Raw genomic sequence first — 17,268 nt, 5'->3', positions numbered from 1 at the left:
TATTTGTCAATATATTTTTTAAATTGTAAAAATAGTAAATTTAAAATCGAATAACCTTTGATAGCCCTAAGATATATCTAATTACTTGTTATAATTTTTATATTTATAATATACAAGATGAGGTGCTATGGACAACATTTTTTTAAAATTTTCTTTGTCATGGGGTGCAATTTTTCAAAAAATAATGTCAAAATGTTGTTAGTATAGATATGATATAAATAATACATATGTTAAGTTGTTTAAATTTGGGACATCAACTTTTTTTTTTTTTTTTATCTAACTTTGAAATTCGATTACACAATTAAAAAGTATAACAACTTTCAAAATTTCAAATGGCGTATTTTATTTTTGAAATATAAAGAAAATATTTAAAAAAGATACCAAAAAATTATTGGTTTTGTATAATTAATTATTATTTTTGATATCCTGTTTTATTTCAAGAAATCACAAAGCTCCACACACTCTCTCCTCTACCTGACTGTACTTCACGCTAACTGAGAAAAATCCAACCTCCACTCCCCCACCATGGCCACTCCATAAATTTACAAACCATACCCATCGCCATACAAAATTCTCCCACCAATTTCTCTCATTGGACTCTTATGATGAACCACCATTACTTTCTCTCTCCGCCGAAATCCTACCAGGTTCATATGCTTTCTCATCGATCTGCTTTAATTTTCGATTCTCTCTTCGTTTTTAGGGTTGATTTCCCTAATTCATCTCTAATCCTTTCCGATTCTAATCCCTAACTCAATTCTATCGCTCATATGTTTTTGTCTTATTGCTTTTCTCTCTTCATTGAATTTTGGGTTTGGGTTTTGTTTTGCAAAATGGAGGTTGTGTGATTGAAGTTTAGATCCAACCGAGGATGTTTGCTTTATTGGTTGAGTCTGTAGGTAGATCATGGTTGAATACTTTATTCGCATTCTGATTCTGATTGTGATTGTTATAAAGACCCATTTTCGGTGTTCAAAAGAAAACGAACTATAATGGGGGAATCTTGTTTGCCTTCTTTACTAAATAGCATAATCTGTTTTTGTCGGAGTATCGTAATCGTATTTTTTTTTTAATATCTTTGGAATTTATCTCCTTCGATCTGTTACCATTTATATATTTTTCTTGGGGTTTTTATCATCGTCTTTTTCGCTAATTGTCCTTTTTTTTTTGTTTCGTCCCTAACTTTATTTCTTGCCATTTCAATAGAAACCTTGGTGCTCGGGTCGTGTGGAGTGTAGGAGTACTAAGACGCGTGATGGTAATTAATATTGGTACTCCTAATGAACAGAGATAATAAAATGGCGTCTGCAAGCCTAGGAAATGGGGGAGTTGGTAGTTCTAGGTCTATCAATGGCTTCAAGGGTTCATCTAGTTCAGTGGACTGGCTTGGGAGAGAGATGCTTGAGATGAGACTAAGGGATAAGACAGACACTGATGAGGACAGAGTAAGTTTTTGGATTTTGGTTATTTATATTTTCTTGCCCAATTTTTGATAGTTTGTTGAAACTTTTGCAATCCCTTATTGTAGTCAGCAGAAGCTTTAGCCAATTTATTTGTTATAGATGATAGCATGGCACCTTTACTTCCCCATTTTTCTTTTGGCATTTTTATGATTTCATTCCTGTAGGATAGTGAGCCAGACATAATTGACGGAGTGGGTGCTGAAGCAGGGCATGTGATAAGAACCACAATCGGTGGTCGAAATGGTCAATCTAAGCAGGTTTGAGGCAAACATGTTACAAATAGCATTTGATTATGTGATCATTGAGTATGGTGTCTTAATTGTTCTCTATGACATATGCTTTGTGCTGGTATGCCAGAATATCAGTTATATCGCAGAACATGTAGTTGGAACCGGTTCTTTTGGTGTTGTTTTTCAAGTAAGTATTACGGGTATGTGATGCTTATTCTATGTTTCTTCCATGTGACTTCGTAGTTGAAAAATTGAGTTAACCTGGTGACTTTTGATAGGCAAAATGTAGAGAAACTGGAGAAATTGTTGCAATCAAGAAGGTCCTTCAAGACAAGCGATACAAGAATAGGGAGCTACAGATTATGCAAATGTTGGATCACCCAAATATTGTTTCCCTAAAGCATTGTTTCTTTTCAACAACAGACAAAGAGGAGGTCTATTTGAACCTAGTGCTTGAATTTGTTCCTGAAACTGTCAACCGTATTGCAAGGAACTACAGCAGGATTAGTCAGCGGATGCCCTTAATCTATGTTAAACTTTATACCTATCAGGTATTTGATAGAAAATAATTGCAGTAGATTTGATTTTTCCATCTTTATACCTCCTTGTGGTACGTACAAGTTACAACTTCAAGAGAGTTTGCATCATTTGAGTTAGTGAATGAAGGTATGAGGAATGGTAGTTTGTGAATTGAGATTGTAAAATTTGGTGGAACAAGTTTGGTTAGTTCTGTTACAGTGGCCACACCACATTGTGTCTCTGTTTTATAGAAAATGATCACATTTACACTCCTCGTAGTGGAAGGGCTCTTGTTCCATTTTCTTGTCGAATTATTTGTGTGTGACTTGCTATTTGAAGGTTTCTGCTAATGTGTTAGGCTTCTGGGAAGCATATGTTTTTGCATGTAACAATGTTATAAGTTAATAACAAACAGCATTTTGGTTTCCAGATCAATATTATGTGGATTTTATTGTTTGATAATTTTACTATTAGAGTCTTATATCATTTGTCTTTTATGGTGCAGATATGTAGGGCACTTGCTTACATACATAATTGCATTGGTATCTGTCATCGGGATATCAAACCTCAGAACTTACTTGTAAGATTTTTCCCTCACAAGTTTGAGGTTTACATTTGAGACTTGTTGCATATGAACTTAGCATAATGTTTTATAAGCTATGATATTGTTCATAATTGTTTCATGTTTACATGTTTTTCTTCTTATGTCACCCTAAGAAAAAGCCCCCTCTAATGCGGTGTTAGATCTTTTCTTCCATCACTTTGGAATCTGGCTAGGTCTTTGAGGATATTCCTGTATTTTACTCCTTCATAATTGAGTCTCAACTGTCTTATTTCATACATTTACCTTTTCTTCCTTTGGTGGTAGCCTTCTCGCCAGCTTTTCATCTATTTTAATTTTATAATGGAAATAGTATTTTGTTTTACGATAACATCTAACATAAAAGAAATGAAACATGGTGCAATTTTAGTTTTTATTTTTATTAATCTTTTATTATTATTTTTTTTGGAATTTTGAGAATTGCGTGGGTTACACGTGCTATGAGTTTTGGTACTGAAAAAAAATTCTAGATTACTTGATTGAATTAGTTGTACACATTATGTATAAGATGAGGATATTTTATTTGGTGGTTAACTTGACTTAAAGTGGAAGGCTCTATGGGACGCATATCAATGGTATCGGTTATTACTATCAGCATTAATTGTGTTCTGCTCCTGTAACTATTACTTTCCATACAAGGAGCTGGCTCTTGTAATAACTTCTGGTCGGCCATAGAATTTGGCCTCAAGTCTTTTAGTGTCTATATTTTCACCTATATGCATATTTCATAAGCATTCGATTGGATGGCTGGGAAGTTAGGGTTAATGGATTTTTTAGTAGAATGGATTCAAATGTGTTTGTGTCCGTTATTTATCTTCTTCTTTGAGGTTTGACTAAATGAGACTAAAAAGAGAAAAATAAATGGATTAAACATTTACCAAACTCTCCTTGAGTGATGCCTCAAGATGAACTTTTCATTTCCAGGTGAATCCACATACACATCAGCTCAAACTTTGTGACTTTGGGAGTGCTAAAGTCCTGGTAAGTAGTTTTTGAACCCTTTACGGAGTGGAAGTTTGTTGTCTTTTTCTTCAGAATTTATTTAATCTTGTTTGCCGTTTTTTCAGGTGAAAGGTGAGCCTAATGTTTCATACATTTGCTCAAGATACTACCGTGCCCCAGAACTCATATTTGGTGCCACTGAGTACACTACTGCAATTGATATATGGTCGACTGGATGTGTGATGGCTGAGCTACTTCTCGGAAAGGTGGTTTACTAGAAAAATTATTTGGATCTTGCGCCTGTTTATTCAAGATACTGATGAGTGATGACCCTGTTAACTTTTTCAGCCCCTTTTTCCTGGTGAAAGTGGAGTCGACCAACTAGTTGAGATTATCAAGGTGGGTCATCTATTTATTTCCTCACGTTTAATTTATTTTTGTTTTTTCCTTTTCTCATTTGAGTTCAAGTCTCAAGTGGACTTGGGTAGGTTTGCTATAGCATTCAAGATTGTAAAATCATACTTTTAGTACGACTTGGTATAACATGTGTAGTATGTATTTTTGATTAGGAGAATTAGGGGTTCTTAACTTCTATGTTGGATCATATTGGCTTTAGAATGTTTGGATCGGTCTCCGTAGTTCTTATGATTGGATCATTTATCAAGTTCCTACTTTTTGTTATTCTTGTACTTTTGGCAAATGTACTGGAAAATTTTGACATTATGGTTCTATGTAATTGAATGAGATACCTGCCAGTTATTTATGTCTGCAGTTGGAAACTGATCTTATTTACAAAATCTTGCTGAACTTATCATTTGAAAATTTCATTCACATATACAGGTTTTGGGAACTCCAACCAGAGAAGAAATAAAATGCATGAACCCAAACTACACTGAATTCAAATTCCCACAGATTAAGCCTCATCCCTGGCATAAGGCAAGTTTATGTTTCCTTACTCTTTCAAATTCTTTCAATGTAATTTTATATTTTGCTTCAAGAAATTGCATCTATTTTCCAATAAAAGGCTCTTATTTGAAAGAGGCATGTCTTGTCTTGGTTCATTGCTGTATTATACACTACAGCATGGCTTTAACAATTTGGATCTTCCCAGTGTAATTTTTTTATTCTTGAATAATCTTTACTTAGTATCCCAGATGGATTAATGATGGATCATCTCTTCCCCAGCCCCTCTGATCCATGTTCTTTGCTCGTGTTGGTTGTCACAAAAAGTTTCCTTTGGAGGTTCCTTTCTAGTGGTATTATTATGTTTGCATACCTGAGGCCTGAGAGTGTTTAATCCTCAGTAATATGAGCACTTGGTATTTGGCTGTAGCTTGTGCATGGAATTAGTTAATTACCTAAGAGGTATAGTAGACGCAATTTTCGAACATTGGATAATTGCAGAGGAAAGACTTGTTATTCCAAACCTTTTCCTTGAACATGTTTATTGACTTGTCTGTTGTCTGCATCCTTGTCCTAGATCATCAATCCAGTTCTTTCATTTGGGGGGGCTGGGGGGGCCCGTTTGTAAAGAGTGGAACTCTAAGGAGTTGGGAAGTCTCAAGAGTTGTACTGTAAGGCGTTAATGAGATATGAAAGCGATGTTTTTTAGTAGTGGGATCCACAAGCTCATTGGGCCAAACACCCCTAAAAGTTTTTGTCTATTTTGGTGTTGCATTCTACATATGTCTCATAATGTTTGTGTTAGGGCCCCAATTATATTGAAATGTTTTAGAAGGGGTAAAAAGGGTAAGATGAGTGAGAGTTGGTTATAATGGGGACCACTAGAGCTTATGGGAGTGAGGATTGGTATACCTATATATAGAATAAGATGCTGCTTGATAGAGGAAGCTTTTGATAAGGAAACCAGTAGTCTTTAGGAAAGGGAGGTTAAGCTCTCTACACTCTAGAAATTGTAGCCTTTGAGCCTTCTTTTGATATCAATACAAGTACTAGCTAGGGAATACCTTACAAATTGGTATCAAAGCATTCGTCCTAGGAAAAGCTAAGAAGATGGCACATGAAAGGATTGAGGAGAAACTAGAAGCGACGGAACAAGAGATCATGAGTCTCAAAAGCAGTGTAGAGAAGTTAAAAGAAGGGGTAGCGACTGTTGAAATCGATTTTAGCATTATCGGCTGAGGTCGTGATGATCAGGAACTACGCTAGGGTCTTGGAAGTGGTGAGTGGGTCTTTGTCCAAGAAGGGCAAGGAAAAAGAAGACCAGGAAGGGGACAAGGTGGAGGTGAGTGCTGGATTGAAGACGTGAGGAAGTGGTCAATTGAAGCAAGTTCAAAAAGGTTGAAATGCTGGTTTTCTGAGGCGATGACCTGGACATTTGGCTCCTTTGAGCCGAGAGGTATTTCCATATCCACAAACTATCTGATCAAGAAAAAATGACAGTGTCGGTGATTAGTTTTGAGGGAGTAGCCTTGAACTGGTACAACGGTAAAGAGGATCGTGAATCCTTCAAGGACTAGAACGATCTAAGAATACGGTTGCTGAATTGATTTTGATCGTCAAGAGAGGGGACGTTAGTGGGACTGTTCCTAAGGATTAAGCAGGAATCAACATTTGAGGAGTACTGCAGTTGTTTTGAGAAGATGATGGCGCTGGTGTCTGTCGCATCTTACTGATGAAGTCTTGCTAGAAACCTTTGTCACGGGCCTGGACCAGTGATTAAGGTTGAGTTAGAGTGTTGGGAATCCATGTCGTTAGATGCAGTAAAGATAGAAAATAAAGGAATGGCTTGAGAATAGGAAAAAGAAAAAAAAGAAGAAGGGCCCAACGCTAGTCGGAAACCCTAAAACGGAAATGGCCAAAAGCTTTGAGGGTCGGAAACGCAAAGAGTTCACCACTTGTACAATCACTCTGATAGGTACTGTGACGATGGAAATCGAAAGGGAAATGCTGGGCTGATGCCTCATGGATGTGAATTTCAAAAGTCGGAGGAACAATGGATTATGCTTTTGTTGTGATGAGAAATTCTTTTTGGGACACCAGTGCAAAGCGAAAGAGTTATGCAATATGAGGATGTTTGTGGTAGATGAAAACAGAAACAAGGTTGAGATATTCGATGATATGGTACCACGTGATGAGGAGGCCATTGAGCTTCAAACAGCAGAAGTAGTGGATGTGGCTGAACTGTCGTTGAATTCAGTATGGGACTTTCTTTGCTAGGCACCCTGAAAGTGAAAGGAATTGTTGAGAATAGAGAAGTAATAGTCCTCATTGATTGCAGCGCTACCTATAATTTCATCGTGTGCATAGAGTAGTTGATGAGTTAGAGCTACCTCTGATTTGAAATGATAATTATGGGAACGGGAGCGACAGTCAGAGGGAAAGGGATATGTAGAGGGGTGGTGTTAACAATAGGGAAGTTGACGATAGTGGAAAATTTTCTACCCTTAGAGTTGGGGGATGTGGAAGTGGTATTAGGTATGCAATGGCTTCGTACATTAGGGACAACCAAAGTGGATGGGAGGGCTCTAACAATGAACTATAGGCAAGGGGATTGAGAAGATTGTATTGCGAGGAGACCCATCGTTAACTCGGGCCAAAGTAGCTTTAGAAAAAATGACGAAAGCATGGGGAGAGATTGACCAAGGATTTTTGGTAGAATGTCGAGACTTAGAGGGCTACATTGACCCAGGGGATATTCATATAACCACCACAACTGCCAATGACCAACCTGAGGAGTTATATGCTCTACTAAGTGAATTTTCGAAATTATTTGTTCTGCCTACTGAATTGCCACCAGTTCGAGAAGTGGACAATAGATTAATATTATGGAAGGAACACAAAGTGATCGTAAGGCCATGTCGCTACGCTCATCATCAGAAAAACGAGATTGAGAAAATGATTGATGATATGCTACAAGTGGGAACTATACAACCAAGTGGGAGTCCTTACTCAAACCCAATGCTATTAGTACGAAAGAAAGATGGGGGACGATGATTTTGTATCGACTATCAGGCATTGGATCATATCACGATCCCAAATTGTTTCCCAATTCCCCTGGTAAAAGAGCTATTATATCAACTCTATGGGATTCAAATATACTCCAAACTAGATTTGAAATCGGGCTATCACCAGATCAGGATGCAGACTCAAGACATCAAGAAAATAGCCTTTCGAACTCACAAGGGGTGGTTATGCCATTAGGACTAATGAACACCCCCTCGACATTCCCAGCATTGATGAACCAAATATTATGATCCTATTTGCGCAAGTTTATACTTGTTTTCTTCGATGACATTCTGATTTATAGCACTGATTTTTCTGAGCGTGTACAAGATTTGTATTGATGTTTTGAATCCCGGCAAGAAAATTGGCTCTACTTGAACGGACACAAATGCCGATTTGCCCAGACAAGGGTGGAGTATTTGGGACACTTGATTTCAGCCGGAGGGAGGGGGGTAGACCCAGAAAAACTGAGGGCCAAGATTTTATTTCCAACTCCAACGAATCTACGGGAGTTACGGGGGTTCCTTGGATTGAAAGGGTATTACCGATGATTTGGGGCGAATTATGACAGTCTAGCCGTTCCATTGACCAAATATTTCGTACTGGCTGGTTTATTTGGAGCTGGGAAGCAAATGTGAAGCGTTTCAGAAACTAAAGAAATCCATGGTGACACTCCCAGTGCTAGCACTACCTCTGGGTTTGGGTTTGGAGCTGTTTTGATGCAAAATCAACGACCGGTGGCCTTCTTCAGCCATACTCTTTCCCCCCAAGCTGGACAAAAGTCAGTCGATGAGAGAGAATTGATAGCAGTGGTTATGGTGGTTCAACGATGGTGACCATATTTGCTTAGACAATGATTCATTATATGTATGAATCAAAGCACTCTTAAATTCTTAATTGAGCAGAGGGTGGTCCAACTGGAGCATCAAAAATGGGTCTCCAAGCTGTTAGGATATGAGTTTGAAATCTATACTGCCCAGGACCCGAAAACAAAGTGGCTGATGCTCACTCTAGGGTACCTGAAGTGGCCCACTTAGCCAATCTAAGCGTCCCTTGTCTGATTGATATCGAAGTGGCCAAGGAGGAGATAATGGAAGACTTGAAGCTCTTGACAATCTGGAATCATATCCATGAAGACCTAGCTACATCTTCAAAATTTTCGACCCACCAGGACAATTTATTGTACGAAGACAGATTGGTTCTCACAGAACTCCAAACTAATTTCAGCCATGCTACACCTTTATCATGACTTGGCAATTGGGGACATTCAGGCTTCCTATGAACGTACAAGAGGTTACAAGGGGAACTTTAGGAGGGAATGAAAGCTGATACAAAACAACATGTTGAGCAATGTGCTGTATGTCAGAAAAATAAGAGTGATGCCATGAGCTCAGCCGGGTTACTTCATCAACCCTTTCCAATTCTGGAGCAGGTGTTGGACGATATATTGATGGACTTAATTGAAGGGCTCCCAAAATCCGGCGAGATAGACTCCATTTTGGTGGTGGTGGATAGACTCAGCAAATATGGGCATTTTTTGGGCTTAAAACATCCTTACACAGCCAAAACAGTGGCAGAAAAATACATCAAGGGAGTTGTTAAGCTCTGCGGGTTCCCACGATCCATTGTCTCAGATAGGGACAAGATTTTCCTAAGCCACTTCTGGACCAAACTATTCTGCTCACAAGGGGGACCACACTCCGAAGAAGCACTGTGGACCACCCTCAAACAGATGGACAGGTGGAGATTGTTAACAAGGAAATTGAAACATACCTATGTAAGCAACAGTGAGAGACCGAAACAATGGGCTTCATGACTGCACTAGGCAAAATATTGGTACAACACCACCACGTACCATGGCTCGTTTAAAATGACCTCGCATCAAGCCTTGTATGGCCGACCATCACCTCCTTTGCTATTCTATGGGAATCAAAACACCATGAATGCTACATTGAATCAACACCTTACTGAGTGGGATATCACTACGAATGCTCTTAAAGAACCCTTAGCCACTGCCCAGAACAGAATGAAGAAGTTTGCTGACTGCCATCGGAGGGAGGTAATTCTGGAAGTTAATGATCTTGTTTATTTAAAACTTCATCCATATCGGCAACTGTCAATAGTAAATAAATGTAATGAAAAGCTGAAACCCAAATTCTTTGGGCCATACCAAGTGGTAGAACACATAGGGGAGGTTGCCTATAAGCTGGAACTACCCCTTGAACCAACAATCCATCCTGTATTCCATGTCTCACAGTTGAAGAAGTTTGTAGGTGACAAATGCGCAGTCCAGCTTGGTCACCCTGAGACTTAGAATTTTGAATGGATCGCCGAACCAAACGATGCTGTTGGATCTCGAAAGGACCCTCACACCGGAATTGCTGAATTATTGGTGACTTGGAAGAACCTGCTGGATCATGAAGCCACTTGGATGGCAGCCCTGGATTTTCAGCAGCAATTCGCAACTTTCAACCTCGAGGACAAGATTAATCTGACCCTGGGGTGATGTTAGGGCCCCAATTATATTGAAATATTCTAGAAGGGGCAAAAAGTTTGCTCATCCCACATGAGTGAGAGTTAGTTATAATGGGGACCACTAGGGCTTATGGGACTGATGAGTGGTATACCTATATATAGAATAAGATGTTGCTTGGTAGGGGAAGCTTTTGGTAAGGAAACCAGTAGTATTGAGGAAAGGGAGGTTAAGCTCTCTGCTCACTAATGAATTGAGTAGCCTTTTGGCACTCTTTTGATATTAATAAAAGTACTAGTAAGGGAATACCTTACAGTTTGCTCATCTCACATTGTCATTCTAATATTTGGAGAAAGTTGCAGCTCTTTCTCTGTAGTGTAGTCCTACTTCGTTGCTGTAAAATACCCTTAAGTAACTGTAAAAAAAAAAAGGCAAAGGAATTGACATCTCTGGAAATTTCTTTGGATACCATAATCTGGACAGGTTTTCCAGAAACGTCTACCTCCTGAAGCTGTGGATCTTGTATGCAGGTTTTTCCAGTATTCGCCGAATTTGCGGTGTACTGCTGTAAGTTCAGCTTCCTTCTTTTAACTTTTACTGGGAGTAGGGATTATTCATTTCTTGTAATATACTTTTTGTGTCTTCAGTTGGAAGCTTGTGTCCACCCCTTCTTTGATGAGTTAAGAGACCCAAATACACGCCTTCCGAATGGCCGCCCACTTCCTCCCTTGTTTAATTTTAAACCTCAAGGTGAGTTTGCAGTTTTACCTCTTGCTTTGTGCTAAGTTGTTCCGAGCTACAGAGATCTTTTACTTGCATAATTAATTATTGACTAGGTATCTTGCGCATGTACATTAACCCCCCATCCATTATCGATGAACTTGAGATCTATTGTGTGGTATTCTGTAACATTTCTATCAAGTTTTAATGCAAAACGTAATTTCTGTCACCAGTCAATTAAATCTGTCATCGTGATGAGTTTATCTCTAACATCAAAAATGATTTTTGTTTTAAGTTACACTTTCATCTACTTCCACGCACGCATGTCATGCTGAGGTTTGGGTTTATTTTGTTTGGCAGAGCTTGCTGGCATACCACCCGATACAGTTAATCGACTTATCCCAGAGCATGCTCGTAAGCAGAACTTGTTCATGGCTTTGCATACCTAGAGCTACAGATGAGAGGTCTCCATTGGTGCTGCTTGTGGTCATTCTGCTCCAAGTCGGTTGTAAACTAAACATCTCGAATCCACCATTCCATTGCTGGGTTATATCTATAATGGTTTGGGTGCATTCTGTGAGAAAAAAGAGTTTAGCAGTAAAGATTTTGAGAAATCTGAAGCTTTGTGTTTGGTTGAAGAAAAGATATTTTTGTATTTAAAATAAAGACGGATAATTTATGGTGTATATTTTTCAGTCAATCAATACCCATAATATGGTTTAATGGTGTACCTCTACCTACATCTTGTATTGTTTTTCTCTCTTGTTCAATGTTGTCCCTTCCATTTTTGTCTTCCTTTTGCCTTTGCTTAGCTTTTTTGAAATAAGAAAAATCAAATAGACGTAGTGGAACGAATTCTGTTGTATGTTGAATTTTGTTGGAATTGATTTTCCAAGGGGTTTTGTTTCAAACATTTTATCGTGACGTTTTTATTTGTTTTATAAGTTTTCGTTTTTTAAAACTCGGGGGATGGGATATAGGAACTTTGCTATTTAGCTAAGCCCATCCTTATTTTTATACTTTAGAGATTGAATGGTAAAAATATAGCTTAATTAATTAATAAATTAATATCAACATATCATTACTATCAAGTCACCATTATAAAATTAATCAAAATAGATAAACGTTGATTCTATAAGCATGTATATAGATGTTTATTTAATTTATAATGATTTCTTTATTTTAAATGATTAAATAGTTAATTAAATAACAGTGATTTTTTTAAACTTATGACTATTAATTGTTCTGATACATTTAATTAAGAAATATCTCATCTTAGTTTCTATATACAAAATTGATAAGAAAAGCAAAGTTTAAGCAAGCGTCCAAAACAAAAAAAGAAAAAAAATGAAAAATGCAGAGCAAGACAATGGGGGGCCTCTGAATATAGCAACCGAATTACACAATATAAAGAACTACAGTATTAGGTACCATTCAAATAAACAAGAAGGAAAGTTAATATCAAACAACAGTCATTAACGAATATGTTCTTTTTATTAGGAATCAAATTATTGGTATTTTACTCCGATTTTTTGTGCACCTGCTTCAGATGTTTGAACAAATTTACTAGAAGCTCAAGTCCCTCTCAATTTTATACTTTTCTCTATATATTAGTGACTTAGTATTAATATTGTTAGTTATTTTAATAGTAAATCTTGTCTTTTAGTCCTAGGTTCAAGTTTGAAAATTTGTCAAATGTTATTTATACTCCACAGGAAAATCAAGTGTAATGAAATTTATTTTTTAGTGGTTTTTTTTCGATGTAAATAATTGTTTTTTTTTTCTATTTTTAAGAAAACACCTCCAAGTTCTACTCATCACATTTTTGTTGAATTATAAATCTCTCAGTTAATAAAATTTTTGGGTCTACCAATAGGCAGTAAATGTGGTTGAGAAAATTGATAATTCCCACGATATAAGAAAATTGCATTTCTAATTATGGGAATCTATACCATTTGTAAGGGATCATTATCTCTCCATGCATATACCTAAAAATAGAAAAGAAAAAACATTGAGCTCGCCCTTTTGAAGTGACACCTATTTTGACACATGCATGTATGAAAGTTTAAAGAATAAGAAAGGACATTATAAATAGTTTCATCAATTACAACTTAAAGAGATAAGTAGTTACTTGGCTCAACATGCAGTGGTGATAGTACTCAACTAAAGGAGTTAGCCAAAGGACAACCAAGACCCACATGTGAGTTTTTGGCACCAACACTTACCAAGCACAAGAGCACAGTTATTGAACTTCTTTCTTTTTCTTTGGCCGTGTCCATGTTTTGGCACATCCACATATCATCATATTAGTTAGACGCTTTCTAGCTTACTGTGTATGTTGTGTCCAATACTTGCAAGAATGCAATAATTGTTTGGTTAACATAGTCCTTGTCCGTGTCCGATACTTGAACCATCCAATATTGGTCTAATGTGTATCCATGTCCAAACCTCATGTAGACATTTTAATTTGGTTAGTATAACCCATATTCGTCATGTGTCCAATACTTACACAATCCAATACTTTGATCAACACACATACAAAACTTGGTAACATAATACAAAGTCAGTCAATATATTGAATAGGAGCAAAATACATATTATAGTCATTATTTTCTTTTATGCTTACAAGTTACAAGTGCATAAACATTTTAACCTTAAATTTTCTACTATAACAAAAATGATATATATTTGTAAAAAATGTATATGGTGTGGTTGTTGATAACTATGTTCGTCTAAACTTTTAAAAAAATATGTCCATATTGTGTCGTATCATATCGGTATTCTCCATCTATATCCATGCTTTTTAGCTTCTCTATTTACTTCATATTCTCATGCCTCACCTTTTAGGATCTCATTCAACTTCTCATCTTTGTCAGTTATAGTCATCGGACCACACATCTCATTCACAAGATTACATTGTTGCATCTTTTTTCTTTGGAGTTTTGTTTTCACTTCTTTTTCCTTTTTTTTTTCTTTCTTTTATTTTTTTTATTTTTTGAAAATTTAAAATTTTGTTTTGCAATATTTTTCAAGTAAACTTTTGACAAAAAAATTCAATACTTTGAAGTGATTTTCATGATATTTAGTCGGTCTTTCTTCTTGCATTAATTATCATATCTTTTTCCCTTAACCCTTTGTAATACAATGTATTAAAGGCAAATTTTTCTTTAGAGTTTGTTCTACAAATTTGAAAGTTATTTTAACTTTTTATATTTAAAATCCTTCTAAAACTTGTTAATTTTAATTATCCAAAATCAAATATTAAATTAATTTTTGAATGATTTTAACCCAAAAATATGCTTCTAATGCAATGGAAATATTCTTGTTTATTTTTTAAGGTTATGCTTGTTTAAATGAGCTTTTGAAAAAAATAAATGATTTTTTTTAACATATCATTGAATACGAAACCAAAAGATGCAATTTTTTTGAATGAAAGGAAATTTGGAAAATATTTTTTTTGTTGCTGCTTCTTATGTAGAAGGCAATTTTAAAATTTAAGTTCTGTTTAGATTATATCAAATCAACAACTTGGTCATTAGAAAAAAATTGCTAATTAATGTGTGTTAATATATAAAAGACAAATTGTACATGCTCTTGAAAAAAACTACTGTAAAAGATAAAATGAATAAACAATAATAATAATAATATATACTAACAATATATAAAAGGAATAGATTTGAACACTTTGATCTTTGATTAATTAATTTATAAGTTTGTTATGTGTTAGCAAATGGTCCCATCTATTTTATTTCAGCACGTCTATTTTCAATTGTTTATTTAAAAATTAGTTAAGGGATTGATTAAGATCTTCCCTTCAAGGATGGTCCCACAAGTGGTTAGGATTATGCCTTATATATTGGTAACATCCTAAAGAGAAAGGATGAGTTAGTGAGAATCCAACATATATACCTATTAGGGTAAGTTTTTCTTTACTGACTGATGAAAAATAAGAAAAACCGATTGAAGAAAATTTCAAGTGGTTTTTGGCTTGAGTTGAATACATTCTGATTAGTGCAGAAATTAAGGCGGAGATTTCTCTGACCTTCTTACATGCTATGATTATTATGTTATTTCATAATTAGTTCTGATGAATCAGTTCTAGGACAACACGTTGATAATATTGTAGAGAGTTGTTCCTCCAGTCATAACTATGTATTCAACATGTATTGTATTTATAATATATACAATCTTCTATCCTGGACAAACAACCCCCCAAATGTAGATGCTTATTCATCGAACTAGGTTAACAAATGTTGATGTGTTGCTTGTTTCCTTTCATGTTACTCTAGTTTCATTGTTTGTACATAACTGTTATATATCCACTAAGAACCATTCATTTCTCAATTGGTATTAGAGCGGGTTAACAATCTATCATCATGGACAAGATTCGTGAAGGAAACTCTACTACTAGGCCACCATTTCTGGACGGAGGAAACTATGGATACTGGAAAGCACACATGGTTGTGTTACTTATGTCTCTGGACATGAGAAGTTGGAGAGCCATTATTTTAGAATGGGAGCATCCCACTGAAAAGGATGAAATTGGCAAAGTTACTCGAAAATCTAAATTGAAGTGGACAAGTGAAGAAGATGATGCAGCTGTTGGCAACTCACGTGCATTAAATGCATTGTTTAATGTCGTTGATCATAACATGGGATATCCTGAAGGTTGCTTATGAAGGAACATCGAAAGAACATTGAAAGTAAAAATGTCACGGTTCAGATTTTAACCTCACATTTCGAAGCGCTTAAAATGACAGAAGATGAGACAATTGCTGAGTTCAATGTCCGAGTACTTGACATTGCCAACGAGTCAGATGCGTTAGGAGAAAAGATGTATGACTCAAAACTTGTCCAGAAAGTCTTAAGATCTCTGCCATCCAGGTTCAATATGAAGATCACTGCAATTGAAGAAGCTAATGACCTGTCAAAGATGAAGCTGGATGAGTTGTTTGGGTCGTTATGAACGTTTGAACTACACTTAGGAGAAGATGAAAGCAGAAGGAAAATTGACGTGACTCTAACCTCTGTAAAGGAAGAATTGATAGAAGAGCCCAAGGTGTCTACAAATGAAGAATTCCTGGCTGAATCTATTGTGTTACTGACAAAGCAGGTAACCAAACTTAAGAGTCAGTTTCATAAGCAAGTCAATAGTCAACAAAGCAGTCATGACTCTAGTTCGACATATCACTCTAGAACATCCAATTCTTCATCCTCATTTGGACTATACAGAAGGAAAGATCACGAATGAAGCGAGAAGGACTACGGATTTTCAAGGTTTGAAAAGCATGGTAAAGGGATTAGATGCCATGAGTGTGAGGGGTTTGGACACATTCAAACCGAATGCCCAACCTATCTCAATTGCAAGAAGAAAAGTCTAGTAGTGACACTTTTAGATGATGAAGACTATTTGGAAAGTGATGATGAAGAAGTTAGAAGGACGCTAATTAGTATCTCCACAACAAAAGAAGCTGAAGTGGAAAGTGTGAATAACCAAGTGTTTGATTAGCAAGGAGCAATGCCAAACGAATCTATCAGCGAAAGCACACTAAAAAGAAAGTGGGAAGAAGATCAAGCTACAATTGTGCATTAGCAAGATAGAATACAATGTCTTATGGAATAAAACCAAAGCTTCTTGTCTTTAATAGCCACTTTGAAAGCTGAATTAAAAGAAGCAAGAAATCAGTTCGAGGAGCTCTCAAAATCTGTGAAAATGCTGACAAACGGAACTAAAAAAATAGATGATCTGATTGGCCAAAGGAAAAGATGCGATGACAAAAGAGGTTTGGGTTTTTCAGAGAGGAAGTCTGCCATAAATGAAAACAAAACTGTATTTGTGCGTGAGTCTGATAGGTATGACAACCAGACTGCAAAAGGGAAGTGGACAAAAGATACTACTTCACCGGGTAAGTCTCTGAATAAATGAAAATGATGAATTTGCTATGTCTATGGAAAAATTGGTCATATTCAGCCATATTGTTACCAGCTGCAAAAGTCTTCATTATCATAAACATGTCAACAAACACAACAAATATATGAACAGGTGTAGGACAAAATGAAGACCTAAAGTCAATATGGAAAACTACATGGTAGCCATACTTCTGTTCACAATCCTAACTCTACTGACTGGTATTTTGATAGTGGATGTTCCAGGCACTTGACAGGAAATACATCATTCTTCTCAGAGCTTAGCGAGTGCAACATAGGATCTGTTATGTTTGGTGATAGAGAAAAGGGAAGAATTATTGGAAAAGGAACTATCAACCACCCAGGACTACCTTACCTGCTTGATGTTCGTTTAGTACAGGGACTGTCAGCAAATTTGATCAGCATCGGTCAATTATCTGATCAAGG

The 17,268-nt window shown here is 36.4% G+C and overlaps 1 protein-coding gene across 1 annotated transcript; it reads left to right on the top strand.

The window, feature by feature from the left end:
* Positions 1 to 440: 440 nt before the first annotated feature.
* Positions 441 to 11,650, top strand: LOC103491156 (shaggy-related protein kinase kappa). The gene is made up of 13 exons (XM_008450985.3): positions 441 to 647; positions 1,207 to 1,445; positions 1,628 to 1,720; positions 1,821 to 1,880; positions 1,972 to 2,244; positions 2,718 to 2,792; positions 3,738 to 3,794; positions 3,881 to 4,021; positions 4,104 to 4,154; positions 4,596 to 4,691; positions 10,678 to 10,761; positions 10,842 to 10,944; positions 11,275 to 11,650. The coding sequence occupies exons 2-13, from the start codon at positions 1,281 to 1,283 to the stop codon at positions 11,361 to 11,363; spliced, it is 1,287 nt and encodes a 428-aa protein (XP_008449207.1). The 5' UTR covers positions 441 to 647; positions 1,207 to 1,280; the 3' UTR covers positions 11,364 to 11,650.
* The last annotated feature ends 5,618 nt before the right edge of the window (positions 11,651 to 17,268 follow it).

The sequence above is a fragment of the Cucumis melo genome, chromosome 8 (assembly GCF_025177605.1).
Source record: "Cucumis melo cultivar AY chromosome 8, USDA_Cmelo_AY_1.0, whole genome shotgun sequence".
Classification (NCBI taxonomy): domain Eukaryota; kingdom Viridiplantae; phylum Streptophyta; class Magnoliopsida; order Cucurbitales; family Cucurbitaceae; genus Cucumis; species Cucumis melo.
The sequence above is the reverse complement of the archived record's forward strand: the minus strand, read 5'-3'. Positions and strand labels throughout refer to the sequence as shown.

Coding starts and splice junctions, on each gene's coding strand:
- LOC103491156 (XM_008450985.3), top strand. CDS start 1,281: ATGAACAGAGATAATAAAATGGCGTCTGCAAGCCTAGGAAATGGGGGA. Junction 1,721..1,820: donor GAAATGGTCAATCTAAGCAG/GTTTGAGGCAAA, acceptor CTGGTATGCCAG/AATATCAGTTATATCGCAGA. Junction 2,793..3,737: donor TCAAACCTCAGAACTTACTT/GTAAGATTTTTC, acceptor TTTCATTTCCAG/GTGAATCCACATACACATCA.